The sequence below is a fragment of the Rhinopithecus roxellana genome, chromosome 15, assembly GCF_007565055.1.
Source record: "Rhinopithecus roxellana isolate Shanxi Qingling chromosome 15, ASM756505v1, whole genome shotgun sequence".
Lineage (NCBI taxonomy): Eukaryota > Metazoa > Chordata > Mammalia > Primates > Cercopithecidae > Rhinopithecus > Rhinopithecus roxellana.
The window spans coordinates 127,448,439-127,470,687 of NC_044563.1; the positions used below are offsets into that span (position 1 = coordinate 127,448,439).

At 44.6% G+C, this 22,249-nt stretch overlaps 1 protein-coding gene across 4 annotated transcripts; it reads right to left on the reverse strand.

Annotated features, from left to right (window-relative positions):
* Positions 1-122: 122 nt before the first annotated feature.
* LAYN (layilin) lies at positions 123-21,125 on the reverse strand. 4 transcript variants are annotated; one of them, XM_030918797.1, is made up of 8 exons: positions 20,386-20,908; positions 19,719-19,742; positions 17,071-17,368; positions 11,446-11,603; positions 6,480-6,512; positions 5,792-5,875; positions 3,397-3,499; positions 123-992 (listed from the first exon to the last, which is right to left on the reverse strand). In XM_030918797.1, exons 1-8 carry the CDS (start codon positions 20,468-20,470, stop codon positions 629-631), a joined length of 1,149 nt encoding a protein of 382 aa, XP_030774657.1. In that variant the 5' UTR covers positions 20,471-20,908; the 3' UTR covers positions 123-628. The 4 variants fall into 4 exon arrangements, with proteins under 4 accessions (XP_030774657.1, XP_030774659.1, XP_030774658.1 ...); XM_030918799.1 differs by lacking the exons at positions 19,719-19,742; positions 20,386-20,908 and adding an exon at positions 20,972-21,125; XM_030918798.1 differs by lacking the exon at positions 19,719-19,742 and having other exon boundaries at positions 20,386-20,905.
* Between the last annotated feature and the right edge of the window lie 1,124 nt (positions 21,126-22,249).

Below are 22,249 nucleotides of genomic sequence, written 5' to 3' on the forward strand. Positions count from 1 at the left end.
TGGCCTCATTTTTAGTTTTCAAAGTAGTTAGATATTTCCAAGTTTGGATGTCAGGAGAAAGAAAAAAAGGTCCCCTGTGTTCACATGCAGAGGAAGGGCTGTAGACATAGACTAACACTCCATTTCCTGCTCTTTATTTGACTTTATTCTTTGAAAACAACAGATATGAGAATTGCCGATGCGCAGGCCAGCCTGTGCTACCATACGTGGGCTTTGAAAAGATTCTGGATTGTCTGTCTGTGTGATTATATGTGCTGCTGTATAGAGCAAGGAAAACAGAACTTAGAGGTGGTTTTCCAAGCTCCACAGCCCATCTTTATCATGGCCAGGTAAAGCACTGTCCCTTACAAGTTAGATACAACCAACCAAGTGACATTTATTGAGACTCTACTATGTGCCAGACCTGGGCAAGTTACCTTCTCATAAGGTCGAGCTGGATGACTGGCTGGGATAAAGGATACAGCCAAAACGTGGGGGTCCAACAGGAGGTCGTGGGGACCACATGTTCATCCACAGAACCTGATCTAAGCTTGTTCATAGACCTTCTATGTATTTTCCTTATAGAAAATAAGAGAATTTTGCTCATCATTTCTTTTCCATTATTGTCAGTTTCAGTTTTTTATATGTCCTAATAACCATATATTTCATTTTCTACCCATCCAGACTCCTTGCTCCTCCCTATTTGGTCTGGGGAGAACTCATAAATGTCATTGGTCACAAATCCACTCTCCACGCTCACCAGAGTCACAAACCCACTTTCTGATGGGTTCACAACCATGTTGTCATAGTCACAAGACACGTCATCAGAAGTGGCTTCTCCCGAACACACTCGGAATGAAATATTCTTCAGGTCTGGCCGGGTCTCAGCTAAGTCAGCTTCGCTTTGTTTTCTTATGACATTGTAGACCTCTAGGTCCGGGCTGTTTCCTTGGTGAGGAGAGGGCCAGATGGTGTGTTGCTTCTTTGTGCTAGGGTCTGGTTGCTCCCGTTTTCTAGAGAGAAAGAAAACCAGGGCTGGGTGTTTCAGACCAGGTGATTGAGAATATCCTTGTGCTTCCTGTTGAGACCAGAGGAAGCAGCCCTGGGCGGTCACCCAGCTGCATGTCTCATCTATGTAACTTACAGGCCAGGGCTTCGGGGTGGGAGGGAACCAAACAGGGAGATGTTATGTTCAAAGTGATTGTGTATCTGTCATTCACTGCTGCCCAAGTGTGGGCAGGGTTATTATCCTGGGGTCCCCAGAGTCCCTGGAGGGTCCAGGGATATAACTGAATAGGGAAAAAAAATACCACATTACAAACAACAAAACAAAACAAAAACAACAACTCAGCTGGGCACAGTGGCCCACGCCTGTAATCCTAACACTTTGGGAGACTGAGGCAGGCGGATCACTTGAGCCCAGGAGTTTGAGACCAGCCTGGGCAACATGGTAAAACCCTGTCCCTATAAAAGATATAAAAATTAACCAGCCATGGTGGCGCACACCTGTAGTCCCAGCTACTTGGGAGGCTGAGGTGGGAGGATAACCTGGGAGGTCAAGGCTGCAGTGAGCTGTGATGGTACCACTGTACTCCAGCTTGGGCGACAGAGTGAGACCCTGTCTCAAAAAACAAAACAAAAAACAAAAACAAAACAACAAAAAATACAACTCATCCATAAGTGAAATTTAGCATGTCCTTCCATTATGAATGTAAGCAATGAAACAGAGCAGGATTAATAATATCTTTGATTTGATCATTACTAGAAGTTATAGATGTTTTCATATCACAGTTATAGATGCCTTGAAATATTTTACCGTCATCTCTACTTCAAAATTATAATAATTATACTCAGCACTAAATAAAGAAGCGTTAATAAAGGAGTACATGTATTACTAATCACATATTCATTTTTGGAAATATTTTGCTAAACTATATAACAGTATGACTGCTTCCTTTGCAACCCAATGTATTTTATTTTATGCATTTAAAATATTGCTCTGGGCCGGGTGTGGTGGCTCATGCCTGTAATCCTAGTGCTTAGGGCAGCTGAGGCAGGCAGATCACCTGAGGTCAGAAGTTCGAGACCAGCCTGGCCAACATGGTGAAACCCATCTCTACTACGAATACAAAATTAGCCAGGCGTGGTGGCATGCGCCTGTAATCGCGGCTACTCGGGAGGCTGAGGCACGAGAATCACTTGAACCAGGGAGGCGGAGGTTGCAGTGAGCCGAAACTGCGCCATTGCACTCCAGCCTGGGTGACAGAGCAAGACTCTGTCTCAAATATATATATAAAATAAATAAATAACATAAATAAATAAATAAAATAATAAAATAAAATATTGTTCTGGAAGGAGTTCATAGGCTTCACCAGACTGCTGCAGGGCACAAAAAAGATCCCTTGGGATAGACAGACACCCCAGCTTTAGAGTCACAATTCCCAAATCCTGATAGTCAGGAAAGGAAATCAAGAACCAACTGCAGAGTAGGCAGCTGGAAAATATGCTTGTAATTTTTTGAGCTAAATTCTACTTTCAGATTCAAAGGAAATAACTCATAAAATAATCCTAATAAGAGGTAACATTTGTAAGTGCTTAGTATATACCTATTCTGCAAGTATTAACTGCCTTAATCCTTATAGTAATCCTATAAGGAAGTTACAATTAACTGAAATAGATTTTTACATTGGAATCTTACTAATTCATCTCAAATTGGTTTTTAAAGGGAGTCAAATCTTAAATTGGGCCTTAGTTTTCCCATTGTCAAATGGGAATACTAGACATCTTCTCCGTATACCATGATGATGGAGAATAAAAAGGTAACTGAGAAAAGCTTTCAGTACTAAAAAAAAAAAAAAAATGGTGGCACATGATCGTGACCATATACAGAAATTGTTGATGCCACCTAGTGTAGCTATTTTATAGCACTCTATACTTGTGTATTGAATTAGAAGAAAAGTCAATTAAAAGGAATTTGGCTCTTTCATTTTGAATTAAGTGGTTTAGTTTCAGATGTGTACCAGAATGCTTTGCAACAGTCATTTTTCATATGGCTCACTATTCATTCCTTCACTCAGTCCACAAACATTTTCAGAGTGAGGGCATACGTGCATGAGAGCATTTTTGCTGGGTGACGTGTGAGTGCACGGGAGGTGAATAATGCAATTTCACCCTTCAAGTTGTTTTAAAATCTTCCACATACACACAGTAAAGCATGTAAGATCATTCTGTTAATCACAACTAAGCACAAATGCCTAGTACTTCTGAATTCCCTGGCCTGTCAGAGAAGCTGCTCTCCAATCTGCAATGATGATACTCTTGGTGCTGCCATGGGTTTTAGTGAAGTAAACGGGGCAATATCCAAATCTCAAAGACAGCAGAAGATGCAAAGGTTTGTACAATGAAGGTTTTACTTGCCTTCTTCTACAGATCCAAACCCAACATACAACTGTGGTGACCACAAAGAGGAGGAGAAGGGGAATGCTGGGGATTAGGATGTAGGCAAGATTCAAGGCAGCTTCTGAAAAGAAAGAAAGCACATGATCAGCATTGGCTGTTTTTTGTTTTGTTTTTCTGTGCTTCAAACCAGGCTTAAAAAATGCATAATCATCAAAAACCACTTGTATCCCCAAATCTATTGAAATTAAAAAATTAAAAAACAAAACAAACAAAAAAGCCTAATAAACACAGAGTATTCCAAAGAGCTCATTCCTAGGTGATTGAGACACATCTAGCCAGTTAGCAAAGAGTCTTCTGGTTTTGATGAATGAGCATTTTCTACCTGTCCTAGTACCCTAAGTGATAATGAAAATCGGTTTAAATTTGTGGGTCTTCCAAATATCAGAAGGGCCCTTTTGTTAATTAAGCTTTTTTTTTTTTTTTTTTTCCAAAGAAAAGAGAGTCCCTCTTTTCTTGCCTTCCCTTAGTAAAGCAGGGGCTGTTGGGGCAATGTTGATGCCTTTGCCTCTAAGGACAGTCACCGAGTTCCCAAGATGGGATGGGGGAAAGAGGGAAAAAGAAGTGAGCCAGAGTCTTAGTGTCATTACCAGGAAAGAGGTCACAGAAAGCAAGTAAATTACAGTGTAAAACCTTTCCAATATTTCTAAGACCAACTGGATTCAGCTGGGTCCATGAGCCATGACTGTGAAGAGCACTTAGAGGCTTGCTTTTCTGAACTTTCTAGTCTTTTAAGACTTAGAACCAAAGATGTTCCCCTCAAGTGGCTTTGGGAGGAAGCAAGGATTGGAGGCTAACCCTCTTCCTACTCCAACTGACCCAAGCTTCCTGACTATCCAGAGGCTGTTGGCTTTTTTCTCTGTGAGACTGCAAACCTAACAACCACTAAAAACCCCAAACCCTCAAAACCCACTTTAAATACCACCATAATAACAATGAGCAATAGAGATGCCACCCACCTTTGCAGGGCACTTTGTACATTTCTCACATATCTGTCATATAATAAAGAATTTGATGGGCCTTTGCCCCTGGTTCCTGGGAGAGAGGCTCTAAATCCTTGGACTCTCCCAAGTAACAGGAGTGAATTTGTTGTTCATGAGCCCCTCGAACCATAAGAGAGTTTATAAGGAGATGACTCAGGATGGGGGCTAGCCATGCCAGAAAGACCAACCATGTGACGATAGGGTTGGGGTTTTGAGCCTAGTGATAGCAGCCTGACCTCTTTTGGAGACTGAGCTCCACCACATGACCAATGATAAAATCAATCATGCCTATGCAGTGAAACCCCAATAAAACCTCTGGACATGAAAGCTCTGTGGAGCTTCCTGGTTGGTGAATGCACTGATGTGCTAGGATGCTAATGCATCCTGATTCCATGGGGTCAGGGGTGACATGGAAACTCCTCCCAGACATCCTGCTATGTGTCTCTTCATTAGGCTGACCCTGATTTGTATCACATACAATCAATCTAGTCATAAATATAGTATTTTCCTGAGTTCTGTAGGTTGTTCTAGTGAGTTATCAAACCTAAGAGGTGGGGGTCATGGACACTCCTGGGTTTGTAGCCAGTTGGTCAGAAATGCAGGTGGCCTAGGGACCCCCAAACTCACAGTCAATGTCTGCAGTGAGGGCAGTCTTGTTATGAGCTGTGCTCATGAGCTGGGGTGTCTGTGCTAACTCTGGAATTTAGTGTCAGAACTGAACTGCACTATTGCAACATCCTATTTCATTTTATGGACACAGTTGTGCTCTCAGGTAGGTAAGAAAAATATTATTACTTCCATTATGCAAATAATTAAACTGAAGCACGGAGAAGTGAAGTGGTTTTTAAAAGTTGCCCAGTGACAAAAACTCAGATGTCCTTATTGAACTTCAGGGTGAGAGTGAGTTTGAAATCCATTAGCACTCCAACGTATTATCCCATTTTCTTTTACCTTTTATGATTTAACCTTTTAAATGTTTTTGTCTATTTCGTCTCTTTGTTTTGCAGATGAATATTAATCATAGATGTTATGCATCACAGCTTGGGTCTTTCTGCTCTTATTTCTCTACATTTTCTCTCTCAGTCCTCACTCCACCTTACCCCGCATGACCTCTGAGTGGCTCCCAAAGCTTCGTCTTCATGCAAATTTTTCACCTGCTGTCTGATTTCCCCAGTCATCTTAGGATAGTTCCGTTTGCATATTTCATTGATGAAACCTAGCATTTAGTTCAGCTTTTGCAAAGCCACACATGCTCTGTCTAGTTCTATTTTTAGGTAGTTATGGGAAAGAACAAAGTAGGGAATTCAACCTTGGGTAATTTGTGATCAAGGGAGCCTCATTATTCATCTTTCCTAGGAGAGTTTTGTACATACCTCTACTTTCTTTATATGTTTTTTTGGCATCTTCCTCCTGTGTTTCTTCTAGAAGTACAGGTGTTGTCGGCTCTGTTTCCTCACCTGGAGAGAGACACATGGAGAAAGGCATGATAATTCTTTGAGGTCCTACCATGTTCAAATTGGGATGCAAAAAAGCTGTAGCAATTTGGCCAACACCATCTACAAAGACAGAAAAGTAAAGGGTTGAATTTGCTTCCCTAGAGTGATTAAATTGTCTTTGTCTTTTTGGCGAGACCCTTGCTGTCAAGAATCCAGTACCAAAACAGTCACCAAGCAGCTGACATCAAGGTACATAAAATACCAAGGTGTCAAGGGGAAGGGCCAACGACTCACTTCTAAGGCCATAAACTATCAGTTTGGCTCTTTTTTTTGGTCTCATTAGATTAAATTATTCCTTTCATATTATCAATGATGACAGGTAACACCCCAAACAGAATTTTTAACTGTTGCTTTTCAGCCGTGAGAGAAACAGACAACACTAAAAAATGACATGACTAAACTAGCTGTCATGGCTGGGTGTGGCGTATACCTGTCCCAAATGCCTGAGCTAATACCAGTAGTTTTTCTGTTGAATAATCTGGTCCAAAGGACGCAGGGCTTTAAACCTGTGAACAGGGGCTATGAAAGAGTCCCAGTTAACCCAAATCTCAAGTGACAGGCTTACCTTCAGGTTCTCTAGAAGGAACTGCTGGTTTCTCTGTAGTAGAAAGAAACAAAAACAAAAATAAGAAGTAAATTTTCATGGCATCTGAATGAAATCAGCCACAGTCTCATGACATCCATTTATTTGCTGATTCAGTCCTCCGATAAACTTTATTTGTTGTTATCAGATATCAGGAACTGGGCTAGTAAATCCAAAGAATTGCTTTTGCACAAAGACTAACCTACCCCAGCTTTATTTCGGTGCTTTTTTTATTTTTTAAAAAACTATTTAAAAACCTTTAAATATGATAATTTCCAAATATACAAAAAAGTAGAAAGACTGGCATAATGTACCCTGTGTACTGTCATGCAGCTTCAACTCCTATCATTGTATAGCTCATCTAGTTTCAACCATAATCCCTACTCCTCTCCCCTGCACTTCTGGCCTGGATTATTTTAAAGCAGTCTAAGACATTTTATCAGTTCATAATGGGGATGCTTTAGAGGGCAACAAACACTGATCTCCAAGTTGTGAAAGTGGTTTAGGGGCTGAGGAGACCACTGGCCAGCACCAAGGCAGAGGCTGGTGATCTAGAGCTCTGAGCTATTGCACATATTTCAAAGTGTCTTGAGAATATCAGGTTGTACAGACAATTGACATCAAATGTTTTTGCTTTTGACTGGGAGTGTGTCCACCTGTTGTATTGGCAGTGAGTCTCTTATGCCAATCAGATGCTCTGGTGTTCGTAGGGACAGGGTCTTTAAGGGAAAGACCTTAAAAATCACAGTCCTAAGGCCAGGATGTCAAGTCCATTCTGAAGTTTCACTCAGAAAGGACACAAAATTTTAGTCATCTTCCTAAGATGACTAAAGAGTGTGTGTGTGTGTGTGTGTGTGTGTGTAGGTGATGTAAATCCATTTATTTTTAAAAACCCGCTTACAATCGCCTACTATATGAGATAAACTGTTCTAAGTTGTTTGTTGTTGTTGTTGTTGTTGTTTTGGTGACAGAGTCTTGCTCTGTCACCCAGGCTGGAGTGCACTGGCACAATCTTGGCTCACTGCAACCTCCACCTTCCAGGTTCAAGTGATTCTCCTGCCTCAGCTTCTGAAGTAGCTGGGATTACAGGCGTGTGCCACCATGCCTGGCTAATTTTGTTTTTTTTTTTTTTTTTAGTAGAGATGGGGTTTCACCATGTTGGTCAGGCTGGTCTCAAACTCCTGACCTCAAGTGATCCTGCCTCAGCTTCCCAAAATGTTGGATTACAGGCGTGAGCCACCGTGCCTGGCCTGTTCTAAGTGTTTTATAAAATCAAACTCAATTAATCCTGATAACAGCCTTGTGAGGTGGCTTTATTTATTTATTTATTTATTTATTGAGATGGAGTCTAGTTCTGTCACCCAGGCTGGAGTGCAGTGGCGCGATCTCTGCTCACTGCAAGCTCTGCCTCCTGGGTTTACGCCATTCTCCTGCCTCAGCCTCCCGAGTAGCTGGGACTACAGGCGCCCGCTACCATGCCCACCTAATTTTTTGTATTTTTTAGTAGAGATGGTGTTTCACCGTGTTAGCCAGGATGGGAGGTGGCCTTATTATTATTCTGGTTTTGTACATGAGGAAACTGAGATTCAGGGAGATTAAGTAACTTGCCCAAATCTCACAGCTGATAAGTAGCTTTAAAGGGATTTCAACCAAATACATTCTAATGAAAATTAAAATAGTCAGGAGACATAATTGTGCTAGGTAGCAGAGATAAAACAGCAAATAAGAAAGAATCTCAGCCCTCTAAGGAGCTTATATTCTACAGGATGGCCATCAAATCTGGAAATACAGGAAAATATTAATGAACATTGATTTTGGGATATTACACTGGAGTATGTAATAACATGATCTATTCAATACATGATCTATTCAATACATGATCTATTCAATACATGATCTATTCAATACATGATCTATTCAATACATGATTGATTCAATACATGATCTATTCAATACATGATCTATTCAATACATGATCTATTCAATACATGATCGATTCAATACATGATCGATTCAATACATGATCTATTCAATACATGATCGATTCATACTGTTGTCCCTTCATACTTCAATCCACAGTGCAAAGTTGAACACGGCACATCAATGCAGCATTCCCATCAATCCCTGCACCTGCATCTGCGTTGCCTCATGATTTGTTTCTGATATTCGCTGAATATGCCTGTGCCTTTAGCATACCCCAGAAGTAAGCAAGTGTTCAGCTATGGCTAGCATGCCGCCTACTCTACATGATTACATTCTCAAATCTAGTTTTATATATTATCATTCACCCAGTTCCTTGCCACTATGGCATAATGGGATGATGTCCTCCCCTGCCGGAAGCACAGGAGTGAGCTTCCCCAGCCCATCAAGTGGTTAAACAGGTAAGTTTCCAGACTTCATGCCAATCATTAGTGGAGAGGACAGCCTTATAAATAGGCAGTTAAAGTACTGTATGTGTGAGGCACTACGATCCTTATAGGAGGGACAACAAACCTAGCTTTGAGGGGCTCTGGAAGGCTTTCCAAAGGAAGTTCTTTTTTTTAACTTATTTCAAAATATTTTCAGATTTACAAAAATTTGCAAGAATGGTACAAAGAATTATCCCATATTCTTCACTTTATCATTTTATCACATTTCATTTACTTAATTATTCTCCTTCTCTCTGTTTTTGTATCACATACACATATGTTTATGTGTGTGTGCATACATGCATATATATATATATACACACACACACACACATACATAACTTTGTTCCTGCAAACAAGTTGCCAACATGGTGCCCCTTTACTCCTAAAGACTTTTGTCCATATTTACAAAGGGAAAGGGGCCTTTTCATATATAACCACAGTGCAATGATCAAAACCAAGAAATTAACATTGATGTAATACTATTTTCGAATCTACTGATCTCATTCAGATTCTACCAATTTTCCTACTAATGCCATTTATAGGAAATCATCACATCATGGTCCAGGATCCAACCCAGGATCACCGGTTGCACTTAGCTGTTAGGAGAGAAGGCGTTGTCTAATCTGAAGCCAAAGGGTGAGAATGAGTTGGCTGGGAAAGGGGTGTTTCAAGCACAGGAAACAGCAATTAAGAGCTCTTGGGGAATTCCATTTGGTACAAAGGTGTTGAAATAGGACGGGGGAGGAGTTAGAGTGGTGAGAATTGAGCTGGACAGGTCAGCAAGGGTCTGGTCGTGCTGATCGCTTCTGGCATGCTAAGGTGTGTAAACTATTCTGGGCATGCGTGGCCAAAAACAGAGTGTGTTAGTTTTTCTTCATGTGCCCACCTCCCTCTGTTGGATCCATTCTCTGTCCTTCTCTGTGCCTGGGGAGGTTGAGGCCTATAAACTGTTTCAATAGGGCTTCCTTGTTCCCTTGTTCTTTGGTCTCTGATTGGACTTAGCCAATGAGAGGCAAAGGCAGAAGGTCAGAGGATAGGAGGAAAGAGAGGTCTCAGTATGTACTCCCCATGCCCCCATCCCACATCAGCATGGTTTGATAGTAGCTGCATTTCGTGGTAATAGCTCCTGTTGGGCGGGTCCTCTTTCATAACCCCAAGCTTTTCCTCGGTTCTGCTAAAATCACTCCCTTCTTTTACTCCTTCAGTCCTGGGAGTAACAGTTTCCCATTGTAGCTAGTCCCTGGATATTTTACCATCTCTTGTTCTTTGCCTACATCTCAGCAAATGTCCTTTTTATTACACTTTCCTCATTAAATCCTTTGTGTGTGCCATCTTTTTCCTGCCAGGACTTAGTGTAACTAATATAGGCAATAACAAAAGTAATGAAGAATAAAATTTTTTTTAAAAAAAGTACCAAGTCCAAAAATAAAAGGATATTAAAGCAAATTTCAAAATCTCACATTTCAAAAACTGTTAAAGGAAGTGCAAAAATTTAAACCATGGATCTATTAATAATATAATTCACAAAAGTGATGGAAAGCCAGTTTGTAACAAGTGCCTTGCTTTCACTGCTTTATAAAGGTGACTTGCTAAGTCAGTCTAGGTCTTTGCAATCTCCCTACCTGAGACAACACTGTACAGTGGGGAGGGCCAGGTCACTGGAGAGAAGAATTCATCAGAGAGGATAAAGAGAGAGAAAAACATCTTTTAGCAGCAAAAACTGCCACCAAACCATAGTCCAATTCAAACAATTTTAAAATGACAGGATTACTTAGTCCCAAACTAGATAGAATTAACAAATCACTCTACTCCTATCAAGAAAGAATGCAGAATTAGGGCTAAGCAGTTGGCTTTAGGGAGGTGACAAACTTCAAAGGCAGATTAAGAATCAGGTCAAGTTCAAATATGTCAGTTGTAATGGAGAAGTCTGGGAGACCCAAGTACAGTGAAACTACAGGCTTGTAGCCAGTTTAAAACCCTAACAGATCTGGAAGCAAATGTAAGTTGAATTTGCAACTGAGAGTTGAGAGTTTAAATCTGCTCATCAAAGTACCTGCTATCTCTGCCCAGTGAAAGTGCAGTTGGTGTACTTTCTCATTTACGTGTGTATCATGCTTCCTTAAAGCCTCAGAAAATAATCTCACTGGGCTGTTAGAAGACTTGTAGGAGCAATGGCTAGCTTATTCTAAGCCCCTGCAGCCAACCTCACATGTGGAAAGAGTAATAATTTGTGGCTGTCCACTTAAAGGGCTTTTTTATTTCCTGATATTCTTGTAAGACTTGCTTTATCACACATAAATTAAACCTTTTCGTCATCCCTTCTTTTAACATCCGATAACCTTTCTTTTGCTAGGATTACTCCTCAGTGAGGAATTGTCGTTACATTGCCCTTTACAAGAATTCCTAAGGTTTTATGTTGCTGGCATTTGCAACAAGCTTTCTCAGAGACCACATGACACATTCTTGGTACTAGCAGCTGCTTATGAAATAAGGGAGGTTGAGAATTCAGCCGCATAGCCTGGGAGAGGATTCATTACCATCAGAATATTTGCAAATGAAATTGTTCTTCATGTTGCACCGGTCATCATTCCACTGGAACATGTAGGGGCCTCCGATGCCGGCGGGTGCCGATGGCTGATGGTACATGACCACGCAGACCTCGCTGCCGCAGGACGGCTCATCCACATACCAGTTCCTGTAGGAAAAGGGATCAGCAGTGGAGCAACTGGAGAAGGATCCCCTGAGACTTCAAAGCCTTTGTTTTCCCATCAAGTCCCACTGAGCCATAAACATAAGATTCTGCCTCAGAACACGATACAGAGAGAGGGAGGAATTGAAGTACTGCCAGTAAGCAGAACCACACACATTCTCATATGGACATCACAATCAATCATCTGACATTTGCCACAATCTCTTTGCAGGGAGGAACATGCCACCGTATGATGTCTGCAAAGTAATTATGAGAAAAAGCAGCTAGCAGGGCTAGTCTGGACGATCTTATTTCTTTCTTGCTTTTTGCTAATTGGGTTTATTTGTCTTTTTTTAGATCTCAGATGCACTGAGAAGAGACATGGCTTATCTCATCCAGAGCTTGCCCTGCTCTCATCTCTCCATGCTTTTCAACAGCCACCAACTGCCTTTTCAGCCCTGGGAAGTAGATAAGAAATTCAAGCACATGAGCAAGACATTCCAAAACATAGAGGCTGTCAAAACAGGTGAAGGGGTGGGGACAAAAGCAGGAGGACCATTTGGTCTTTTTCAGTTTTTGTTTCCACTTGATAAGGCTGATGCTCCTCAGCCTCCACCTCCAGATGTCTTGTCTGTGTCTCCCTAGCCCTCTAGAGGGGTGCATTAGCAACCTTACACTACTCTCCAGTGGCACCTGAAATTAAATGGTGCTGCCACCCAGTTGGATATGTCGGTGCCAGGGAATGTGCTTGGATCTTATGGAGCGTTTACATCTGTGAGTACCCACCCCATATGCTGACTCAGGGCTGGGCTTTGTGACCTGCCTGGTTAGTCGCCTGAGCTGTTTCCTTCTAGGGCTCAGATCTTGCCCTGATGCTCAGAGTAGGCAATGCTGCTCTGCTTAGCTCTTGCCAGAGCCCTCTCCAGGAAAGAGACAGCTAAGAGACAGCTCTCCCTGTAGCACCACAGCAAGGCTCGGCTTGAGTCCTGTGTTGCTGTCTACTAAAAGGAAAATCCTTCGCTGCACTCACTGGATTGAATTTACTGGAAAATAGCTTAGCTTACAATAAACACTCCTTGGATACTATGCCTGGACAGCTAGGGGCACCTCATTAGTTATCTCCAGTCCAGATTCCAGCCCTGTTGGGCCCCCTACCCTGACTTGCCTTGTTTCCCTCTCCACTGGCCTTATGGCTTTACATTATTTTATCTTATAGGTTGAATATTATGTCTGGCATATAATTTCTGTACTTGAGCCAATTTTCAGACCCAGAACTCACTGATAGAGATGCCAGGTTTCCAGTAAGAAGGACCTTGCAGGTGCACATGGACCCTGCAGGTGCACATGGCAGGTGCACATGGTAATAACTTCCCGTTTTTCCCCTAAAGGGACCCATGGCTATTTCCTCCAGTAACCATACACTGGGGAAGAGAGGGAATATCCAAATATTATAAGGGCTGTTGGACACAGGGTGCAAGCTCACATTAATACTCAGACTTAAAGCGTCATCAAAGCTACTCATTAGAGTGGGAGCATACTGGGGACAGGTATTAAATAGAGTTCTGGCCCAAGATCAGCTCATAGTGGCACCCAAACAGTCATCATTCCCTAGTCCCCAAATATATGAATTGAATAGACATATTTGTTAGTTGGTACAGTTCCACATTGGTTCCTTGGCCTATGATTGGCAGGTTGAGCTGCGTCGTCTCTTGGTCTACTTACCTGTGGAGCAAGAGCTATGACAGTGGAGAATGTCAAGTGGGGAAGCCTTTGAAACTGCACTCCTCCCCACCCCTGCCATGATAATAAATCAACAACAATATCGTATCCAGGGAAAGATGGCAGGAAGTAGTGTCACCCTTAAAGACCCAGAGAATCTAACAGTGGTGTTCCCCATCGTATCTCTAGTTAATTCACTAGTCTGACTCCTGAAAACACCAAGCAGATCCTGAAGGTCATAATAGAGTAGCACAAACTCAACCAAGTGGAAGCCCGATTGTGGCTGCCTGTGCCATAGGTGGTGTCTTTGCTAAAGCAGGTTAACATGGCCTTGGGTACTTAGTAGGCAGATCTGGTGAATACATTCTTTTCCTTCTGTATCAGAAAGATAATCTGAAACAGTTCATTAGGATGGACAATAGTATATACTTATGGTCTTGACTCAAGGCTACATTAGTTTTTCCCGTTCTCTGTCATAATATGGTGTAAAGAGATCTGGATTTCCTAGACATTTTGCAGAAAATCACACTGACCTACTATATTGCTGACATCATGCTAATTGGAACAGATGAGCAAGAAGTGGTTGGTACACTGGATGCCTTGGTAAGACTTATGTACTCCAAAGGGTTGGAGATAAATCTTATGAAGATTCAGGAGCCTACCACTTCAATAAAATGTGTGGGTGTCTAGTGATCTAGGGAATACCGGAACATCCCTTTCAAATTAAAGAACAAACTATTGCATCTTGCAGTAATTTGAAGAGAGAAGCATAGCACATGGTAGGTCTCTTTGGGCTCTAGAGGCAGCATATTTCACACCTGGAAATACTGCTCTGGCCCATAAACCAGGTGACATGAAATACAGCCATTCTGAGTAGGATTCATAGCAGAAAAGAACTCTGAAGTGGATCTAGGCTGTGTGCAAGCAGATTTGCCACTTGGGCCATATGATGCAGCAGCTCCTATTATTAGAGATGTCAGTGGCGGGAAAAATAACGCCATATAAAGCTTGCGACAAGCCTCAATGAGAGAATCACATTGAGGATTTTGAAGCAAGGCCATACCATCTGTAGCTGAAAATTACTCACCTTTTGAGAAACAGTTCCTGGCTGGCTACTAGGCAAGGAGCACCAGAGACCATGTAGCACAACCTGCCCATCATGAGCGAGAAACTGTCAGACACACCTAATCGGAGATTAGGCAGGCCTGGAATCGATCTGTTGTAAGATGGAAGAGGTATATCCAGGACCAAAGAGCACTGCATGAGCAGGTAAAGCAGACTTCCATGACATCTGCCACTGTTGGATCAGAGCCTCTTCCTTAGCTCACACCTGTGACTGCATGGAGGAATCCCTTGTGACTAGCTGATACTGGCAGCCTGAGCCTGGTTCAAGGGTAGGTCAGCTAAGTATGGGAGTACAGAGTGAAATGGACAGCAGCTACACTGCAGTCCCACTGAGGTGGCCTTGAAAGACACCAGTAAGGGAACATCTTCCCAATGGACAGAGCTTTAGTTGGTACATCTAGTTAACCACTTTGTAAGGAAAGGGAAAGTACTGGAGATTAGAATATATAAGAACTAGGGGTAAGGTAAATAGCATGCCCAGCTGATCAAGAGTCTAAATGGAAATAGACTGGAAGATTGGGGACTAGGAAGTTTTGGATAGAGGGATGTGACTATACACAGAGGAGTGAACATAAAATATGCAACTCTTTCCATCAGATATTAAAGACCACCAGGGAACATCTACTGTAGAAGAGGCACTGAACAACCAGGGAGACAAAATAACTCAGCTAGGTAATGCCAGCCAGCCTGTTATCAGCCACCCCAGTGCTAGTATAATAGATACTAATAGGTAGTGGGAGAGATGAAGTCTATAGATGGGCTCAACAGATTGGCTCTCATTCACTAGGGCAAATCTAGCTATTGCTACTGCCAAATGTTCAACTTCCAGCAACAGAAACCAATGCTAAGTGTCTGACACAGCACCAACACTTGAGGACACCAACGTGGCACTTGTGGCAAAGTTGACTACACGGGACTTCCGAAAGGGGCAATAATTTACGTGCCCTTTATACAGTCCTATGTTCCCAAGAATAAGAATACATGGGTTTGGGAGCCGAGGGGTGGAAGCAGGAGTAGCCTCGCTTTAGCATCACTGGCAGTGACCCACTTAGAAATTTGTGCTTCTTGTCTCTGCAACACTGGGATCCGGAAGCTTAGAGGTCCTGGTTCCCACAGGGTACTGTCAGAAGATATAAGAATCTTATTAAACTATGAGTTACCACTGTCATTTGGACACTGTGGGATCCTTGTGTCCAGGGACCAGCAGGGAAAAAAAGAAGACATTATTTTGGCAGGAGGTAAGTGACCCTAACCATCAGGTGGAGATAGGCCTGCTGTTATGTATTATGGGCAAGGAGTTATCTATTTGGGTACCTCTTGGAATTCGCTTGCCCAACTTTGATGGTCAATGGAAAAGTACACTAACTCCAGCATGATAAGGGCAAGGTGACTAGGGCCTCAGATTCTTCAGACATGAGGATGTGGATCATGCCACAAGGTCAACCTTTGAGATCAGCAGAGGGAGAGGGAATCTGGACTGGCTACTAGAGGAAGGAGGTCAGTAAGTACCATCCATGGCCCTGGGACCAGCTGCAGTGATGGGAAGTGTAGTTCATCTTACTAACCCTCCTTTCTAAAGTTTCTCCCAGGAAGACAGGGTCATGAGAATCCTGGAGGAGCTACTCCCAGAACTTATAAGAAGATGTGCACCTGATCAGTCTAATGGATGGACTAAGATAGATGCTGATGTGTGCTGCCTTAAATGTAATAGGTAAATATATACACACACACATACACACACACACATATATATACACACACATATATATACACATACATACATATATATATAGTTGTTAAATTTTTGGGGGGTACATAGTAGGTATATATTAAAGAATATATTTTAAAATCTTCATTATTTTGATGAGTTTAGACCTTTCCCCATATGATTGTTCACCATTAGATTTTTTATTTTATAAACTGCCTGCTCAGGTATTTTGTCTCTTTATATTTTGGGGTCTTAGTATTTTATTGACATAAACTCTTCATCATAAAAAGATATTAACTCTTTGTTGGATTTGTGACATGCATTCTCCTAGTCTCATGTCTGTCTCTTAATTTTGATATTTTTTAAATGTTTGTCTATGTCACTACATTTCTCACATTTCTCAGGGAGGGATGATGGCAATGTCATGCTGCCAGGGTCGGGGGATGAGTGAGTCTTGATGCCGTGGGTTTAGCAGGGCCCTATACACTGGAGGCTTCCTGAAGTCTTGGCCAATCCACAGAGTTAGATCTTGGCTCTGATTTCTTGCCAATTATTACAATTCCCTGTGGACTGGAGTCCTATCCTGAGTCATAGCCCTATGGATCTTCAGTCTCTCAATGAGGTTCTGGTCCAAAAGGCCAGAGAGCCAGAACAACTGGCTTCAAGCATTGTATGCTGTTGAAACAAGGCTGCTGGGCTGCAGTCACCTGAACAGAGCTCCTTGGACATCGGCTGGACCCAAATCAAGGCTGAGTTCACCAACTGCACTGCTTAGGTCAGCAGCTATTCTGGTGCTACTTCCCCTTCAGAGATCTGCCTGGCTGGTCTTCTCTTCCCCACTGATCCGACACTGTGGATCCAGCCTGCCTCTTTTTTGAGTTATGTCAAGTGAGTCAGCTGCTGCGGGTTCCACACACTTACCTAAATTGTGATATGCTGCCATCAGTCCAAGCATAAAGGTCCTCGCAGGCTGTGCTATTGCTTTGTTTCTCCTCATGCCTCCTGAGCCCAATCCAGAAGTCACCATCAGATGGCAAGAGGTTTTCAATGAACTTTTCTATTAGTTTCTGTTCATCTTCAGACTCGATGCTGACTAGCTGGCCTCCATCCCTCCTGCAGGCTTCTTTGGCTTCCTCAAAGTTCAGTCTTCGAGAAGTATCATGGAAGTAAATGACTTTATAACAAGGCCTCTGTGTCCCTCTCCGGCAGACTGGCTGCCCTAGAGAAAAAAGAAGCCAACCTATTTCAGTGTCTCAAAAAGTATACTGTAGCAGGGATGCGTGGAGGCATCTGAAGGAAGGTATCCCTGGGTAGGAATTTTGGTTACTCATCAGTAGACTGTTATCATGTCAGCTGGGGTTCTCAGAGCAAATTAATACTCCTTCTAGCATGGAGATGTAGTGATTTAAACTCTGATGCCTATATTGTGTAGGGACATTTGTTTGTTCCATTACAGAATATTAAAAAGCAAATGTTTTATTTTGACTATCCTTTAGAAGAGAAGTAGATGAAGATTTATGGTTTCACTGAAAGGTACACAAATAACACTTTCATTAGTGAGTCTCAGGGGATAATGTGGCTTAAAGAGGGTGTCTTCTTTAAGAAGTGGTTCTTCTGGTGGTTCTTTAAGGTAAGAGAGGCTTCCTGAAGTCAGGCTGGGCTCCTCTATTCTGGAACCCTCTGCCTGTGCAGCAGGACTGAGAATTTGCCCAGTCTCTGGTGTAAGCAGAAGCTAAGAGCATCAGATCCACGGGGTTTTCTGCTACTGACAGTCAGCCCCCTAACCTAAAGACAACAGTTAAGGTTTACTGAACTCTTATTATGTGCCATAAACTATGGTAAGGGCTTAACATTTACTTACATACTTTATCTCATGTAACCCTCATAATAGTCCCGTGATGCAGATACTGTTTATGGCTCATTTTACAAATGAGAAAACTGGGGCTCAGAGAAGTTAAGTAATTTGGCCAAGATCACACAGTGATCAGCAGCATCACCAGAGTTAGAGCCCAGATCTTATCACAAAATCATGCTGGTACCAGTGAACTAAAATGCTAGCTCCCCACTGCACTCCAGGCTCATGTTTTACTGGGAGCCCATGTAATGTGTCTTATCAGACTGTCCCCTGAAGGGCTGAAGATCATCTCAGACAAACAGATGGGATTTTATGAGGAGTCAATAACAAATCGCTCACAGTACACACTGCTGTAGCTTGTGTCTGTGTGACTGAAGCCTTGCTGTAATGGAGACACTAGCCTCATCACTCCTTTTATTCAATCACCATTTACTGAGTGTACACTCTGTGCCTGGCACTGTGCGAGGTGCTGGGAATACAGGAACAAAAGCTACTTCCTAGCTCACAGGAGCACACAGCATATGTTTCCGGATTCAAATGTTCAAAGTGAAAACCACGTATCAACGCGGGGAGTAGTTACCCTGCAAAGAGAAAGCAAAACTGGGCTGTGGGTACGAACTGCTGCCACAGTGCCGGGGGTAAAAGATTTTGGTTTGGGAACCTCCTCCCAGAACTTCTGGCATGTTCTCATTTTCCCAACTTGTTTTGCAGGTGCGTAGGGAGCCAGATAGCATTCATTATTCCCAACACTGGCCAGCATATAGGGCAAGGGGTCACAGATACATAACTCTATTATTAGTGCTAAATGAGAAAGAGCACATACAGATTATCCAGGAAGCTCCAGTGAGTCTTCATTTTCTATTTCTTCTCTCATCACTTTCATGAAGGAATTCTCAATGAGCAACAAGTTATAAGAGTTCCACATCTTCTCCCTTTTCCTGTCATTATTTGGCTATTGCTGATAATAGAGAAACTAACTAGACTGGTCCAGCAGCACATTAGGAGGGCTCAAAAGTCAGACCTGCTTACAAGAAGGCATTCAGAGAGGCTGAGGCAGGGATGCCCCCAGGAAGGAGGCCGGGCCAGCCACGCTTTTGCGATTCCTCAAAGCTGGCTCCAAATTGGGCAGCAGAGGGTGGGGGGCAAATGAACCCCCAGGAACTTATCCAACCTGGCCACCGGCATAACATAAGCTGGAGTTGAATTTCCGGACAACCCTCACTTTCCACGTTGGCTTGTCAAACGAAACATAACACCTTAAGCGAGTTCCTGTATGGTCCAGCCTGGCCACACATCCCAAGTCTGCGGGTGAGTGCCAGAGACAGTCAGACCTGGAAGGAGGCCCGCTGGCCTGTCTGGTTCTCCTGCCTTAAGGAAGTGTCCTTCTCTTCTCATTTGCAGGAAGGGGAAGGGTGGGAGGGCCTTCTGTTCCCCGCGACCAAGAACGGAGCCCACGCAGCCCTAACCCAAGCAGCTCAATTCAGCTTCCCACCTCTTTTGCCGCCCCGCGTCCCGCCCCCATCCTGAAACCAACTTTACATTCTTTAAATTAGTTTCGCAAGCCGGGATGCCGGAGTGGAGAAGGTTTCCAGTCTCCTCTGTCCCATTTGGTCAAGCTGTTGGCACCCGCAAAGGGGATCTGAGAAAAGGGCACGGATGTTCTCCCCCCGACATGCAGAACAACTGAAAGAGGCCAGAAGCCAGAGCACTGTACCTCCTCTGAGGTCCAAATCCGAGGCTGCAGTGACACAACAGGAGGAAGGAAGCAGAGAGTCATTCCCTGGAGTCAGGCGGGGCTCGTCCCACACTAACTGGAGTTCTTTCCCGGTCTCTAAGCGCTCTCATTCCAGGCGCTGGACCCGGCCATGCAACCCTCCAGAAAAGACGAGGAGTAACAGGCAGGGTTCCCACGGCACCGCGGATCCAGCATCCCTACCCTGTTGTCTCTGCAGCCGCCTCCCCGAGCGGGCGGTAGGCGGGGGCCAGCTGGCAAGCCTGACCCGCGGGGGTGGTCCCAAGGACCGACTCGATGTGTGCAAAGGAGCTGGCCGAAGGGGCACCCACTGGGGCAGGTTTGCCCACTGCCCCACCTCTCCCAAATCCTCCAACCCACTCCCATAACTCTGGACTGGCAACGGGCTTCGAGCGTTCCAGGACGCGCAGGGAACTGCACGGCTCCGGGAACTGGCGCGGGTCTCAGACGCCGGGCGACTGCTCCCTGGAAGCAGGAGACTCCGAAGGGCTGCGTCTGGGAGTGGGGCATGGAACGGCCCCCTAGTCCCATGCGTGGCGGACCAGAAGAGGGTCAGCAGCTGGGATGCAGTGAGTACCTCTGCCGAGCCCGCCCCAGCACCAGCCTCCGCCCCAGCGCGCGCACTCACCGCTCAGCAGGCGACCCGTCGCGGCCCGCAGCCCCACCAGCAGCACGGCCAGCACCACGGCCTGCAGCGTGGTTCCCGGCCTCATGGCCCGACTCAGGTGCGCCTTCCGACACCCGGGCGCTACGGCGGTGGAGCGGGCTGGCGGGCGGCGGCGTGCGCGACCACTGCAACCGCGGCAGCAGCATCTCCTGGGGACCGACGGACCGCACGGGAGGAGGAGGGAGGGCGCGGAGACAGTTGGTCGCCCCTCCGCCCACTGGGACGTCACTGCGGGGAGGGCAGCCCTGCTGGCCGGCCCGCCCCCGACAACCTCCGCCAGCGAGGATGGCGCCAGACACTCGGCCAGCCGGAGTAGAGCGAGTCGCAGAGGGGGGCCAGCTCCCCGCCCCGCTCCGGGCTTCCCTGGGAGATCCCACGTTTGCCCGAGACGCTGGGCGGAGGAATACTGCAGTCGGGCCCCTCTGCAATCTGAATCTGATGAGGAGTCTAAACTAGCACAACATCTCACCCCTCTCCGCCGGACCTCAGCCAAGTTCGCTAACTGTGCGGGTGCAGCCGGAGGGAGAGGCGAGGCGTAGATTCCTACCTGGGGCTCAGCAGGCCGCAGTCCTGGCACGAAGGGCGACACCTGAGCAAGGAATGGTCGATGCAGAGAACAAACACTCACGCAGGCAGTGTGCCCACCGGCCAGGAAAGTTACCGGACACCGCGCCCATGGCGTCCAAAGAACGTGGCTGAGTTGGAGACTTCCCGGCTGAAAGGAGAGCGGCTTCTACCAGAAGCCAAAAGATGTCCCAGATCCCAGGAAGGAAATGATTCTGTGTTTTTTGTTTTGTTTTGTTTTGTTTTGTTTTGTTTTGCAGGGAACGAGTTGGGAGGTGGGGGTCATAGTTAGGGAGTTCAGCTTTGGCCCCTCGCCCCCTAGGAAAGAATGAAACTATAATCTCAGGAAAAGCTTTCCTAACCTAGCCCTCAATGTGTGCTTCCTCTTGTAAACCCCCAAAGTAGGTGTGTTTCACTTTGGTTTCGTAAACAAAATGCTTTTAAATATAGTCAAGTAGTAGAGTGAGCCGTCTGTCCAAAGATGAAGGCACTCAGTAGCACACGGTGAATCTGACTTTCTGCCTTTTCTGCCACACTATGCTGCTGTGAAGCATAGCAGAAGCCCCATCTGGGCCGCGACCTTTGGATTTCGGTTCCAGCTGGCTGTTTCTTTTTTTTTTTTTTTTTTTTTTTGTGGCCGGATCTCAGCTCACTGCAAGCTCCGCCTCCCAGGTTCACGCCATTCTCCTGCCTCCGCCTCCCAAGTAGCTGGGACTCCAGGCGCCCGCCTCGTCGCCCGGCTAGTTTTTTGTATTCTTTAGTAGAGACGGAGTTTCACCATATTAGCCAGGATGGTCTTGATCTCCTGACCTTGTGATCCACCCGTCTCGGCCTCCCAAAGTGCTGGGATTACAGGCTTGAGCCACCGCGCCCGGCCCAGCTGGCTGTTTCTTACGTACTCTTTCTGCTTTTCAAACAGCCAAGAAAGAAAGCAGTGATGTTTCTAAGGCCTCTAGCCACTGCAATTCTAGACAAACCGCCTGAATACAGGCTGGTGGTGAGAGGGGAGTGGGATAAATTTCAGTATCAGCTGAGAATATGGGGGAGCTCTGCTGTTAACAGCTATTGTGGCAGGATGAGGCCTGATCTTTAGGGGATGAGGCCTGACCTTTATGGTAAGATCATTTATAGTCCTTCCTTATGTCCCAGTTAGAATATGGCAATGGCACATCCAACACACGTTCTTCTTAGAAATTATTGGTTATCAAAACAACCAGAGAGAACTGTTACAGTGAAAAGAAGCACTTGAGTTGGCTTTTGA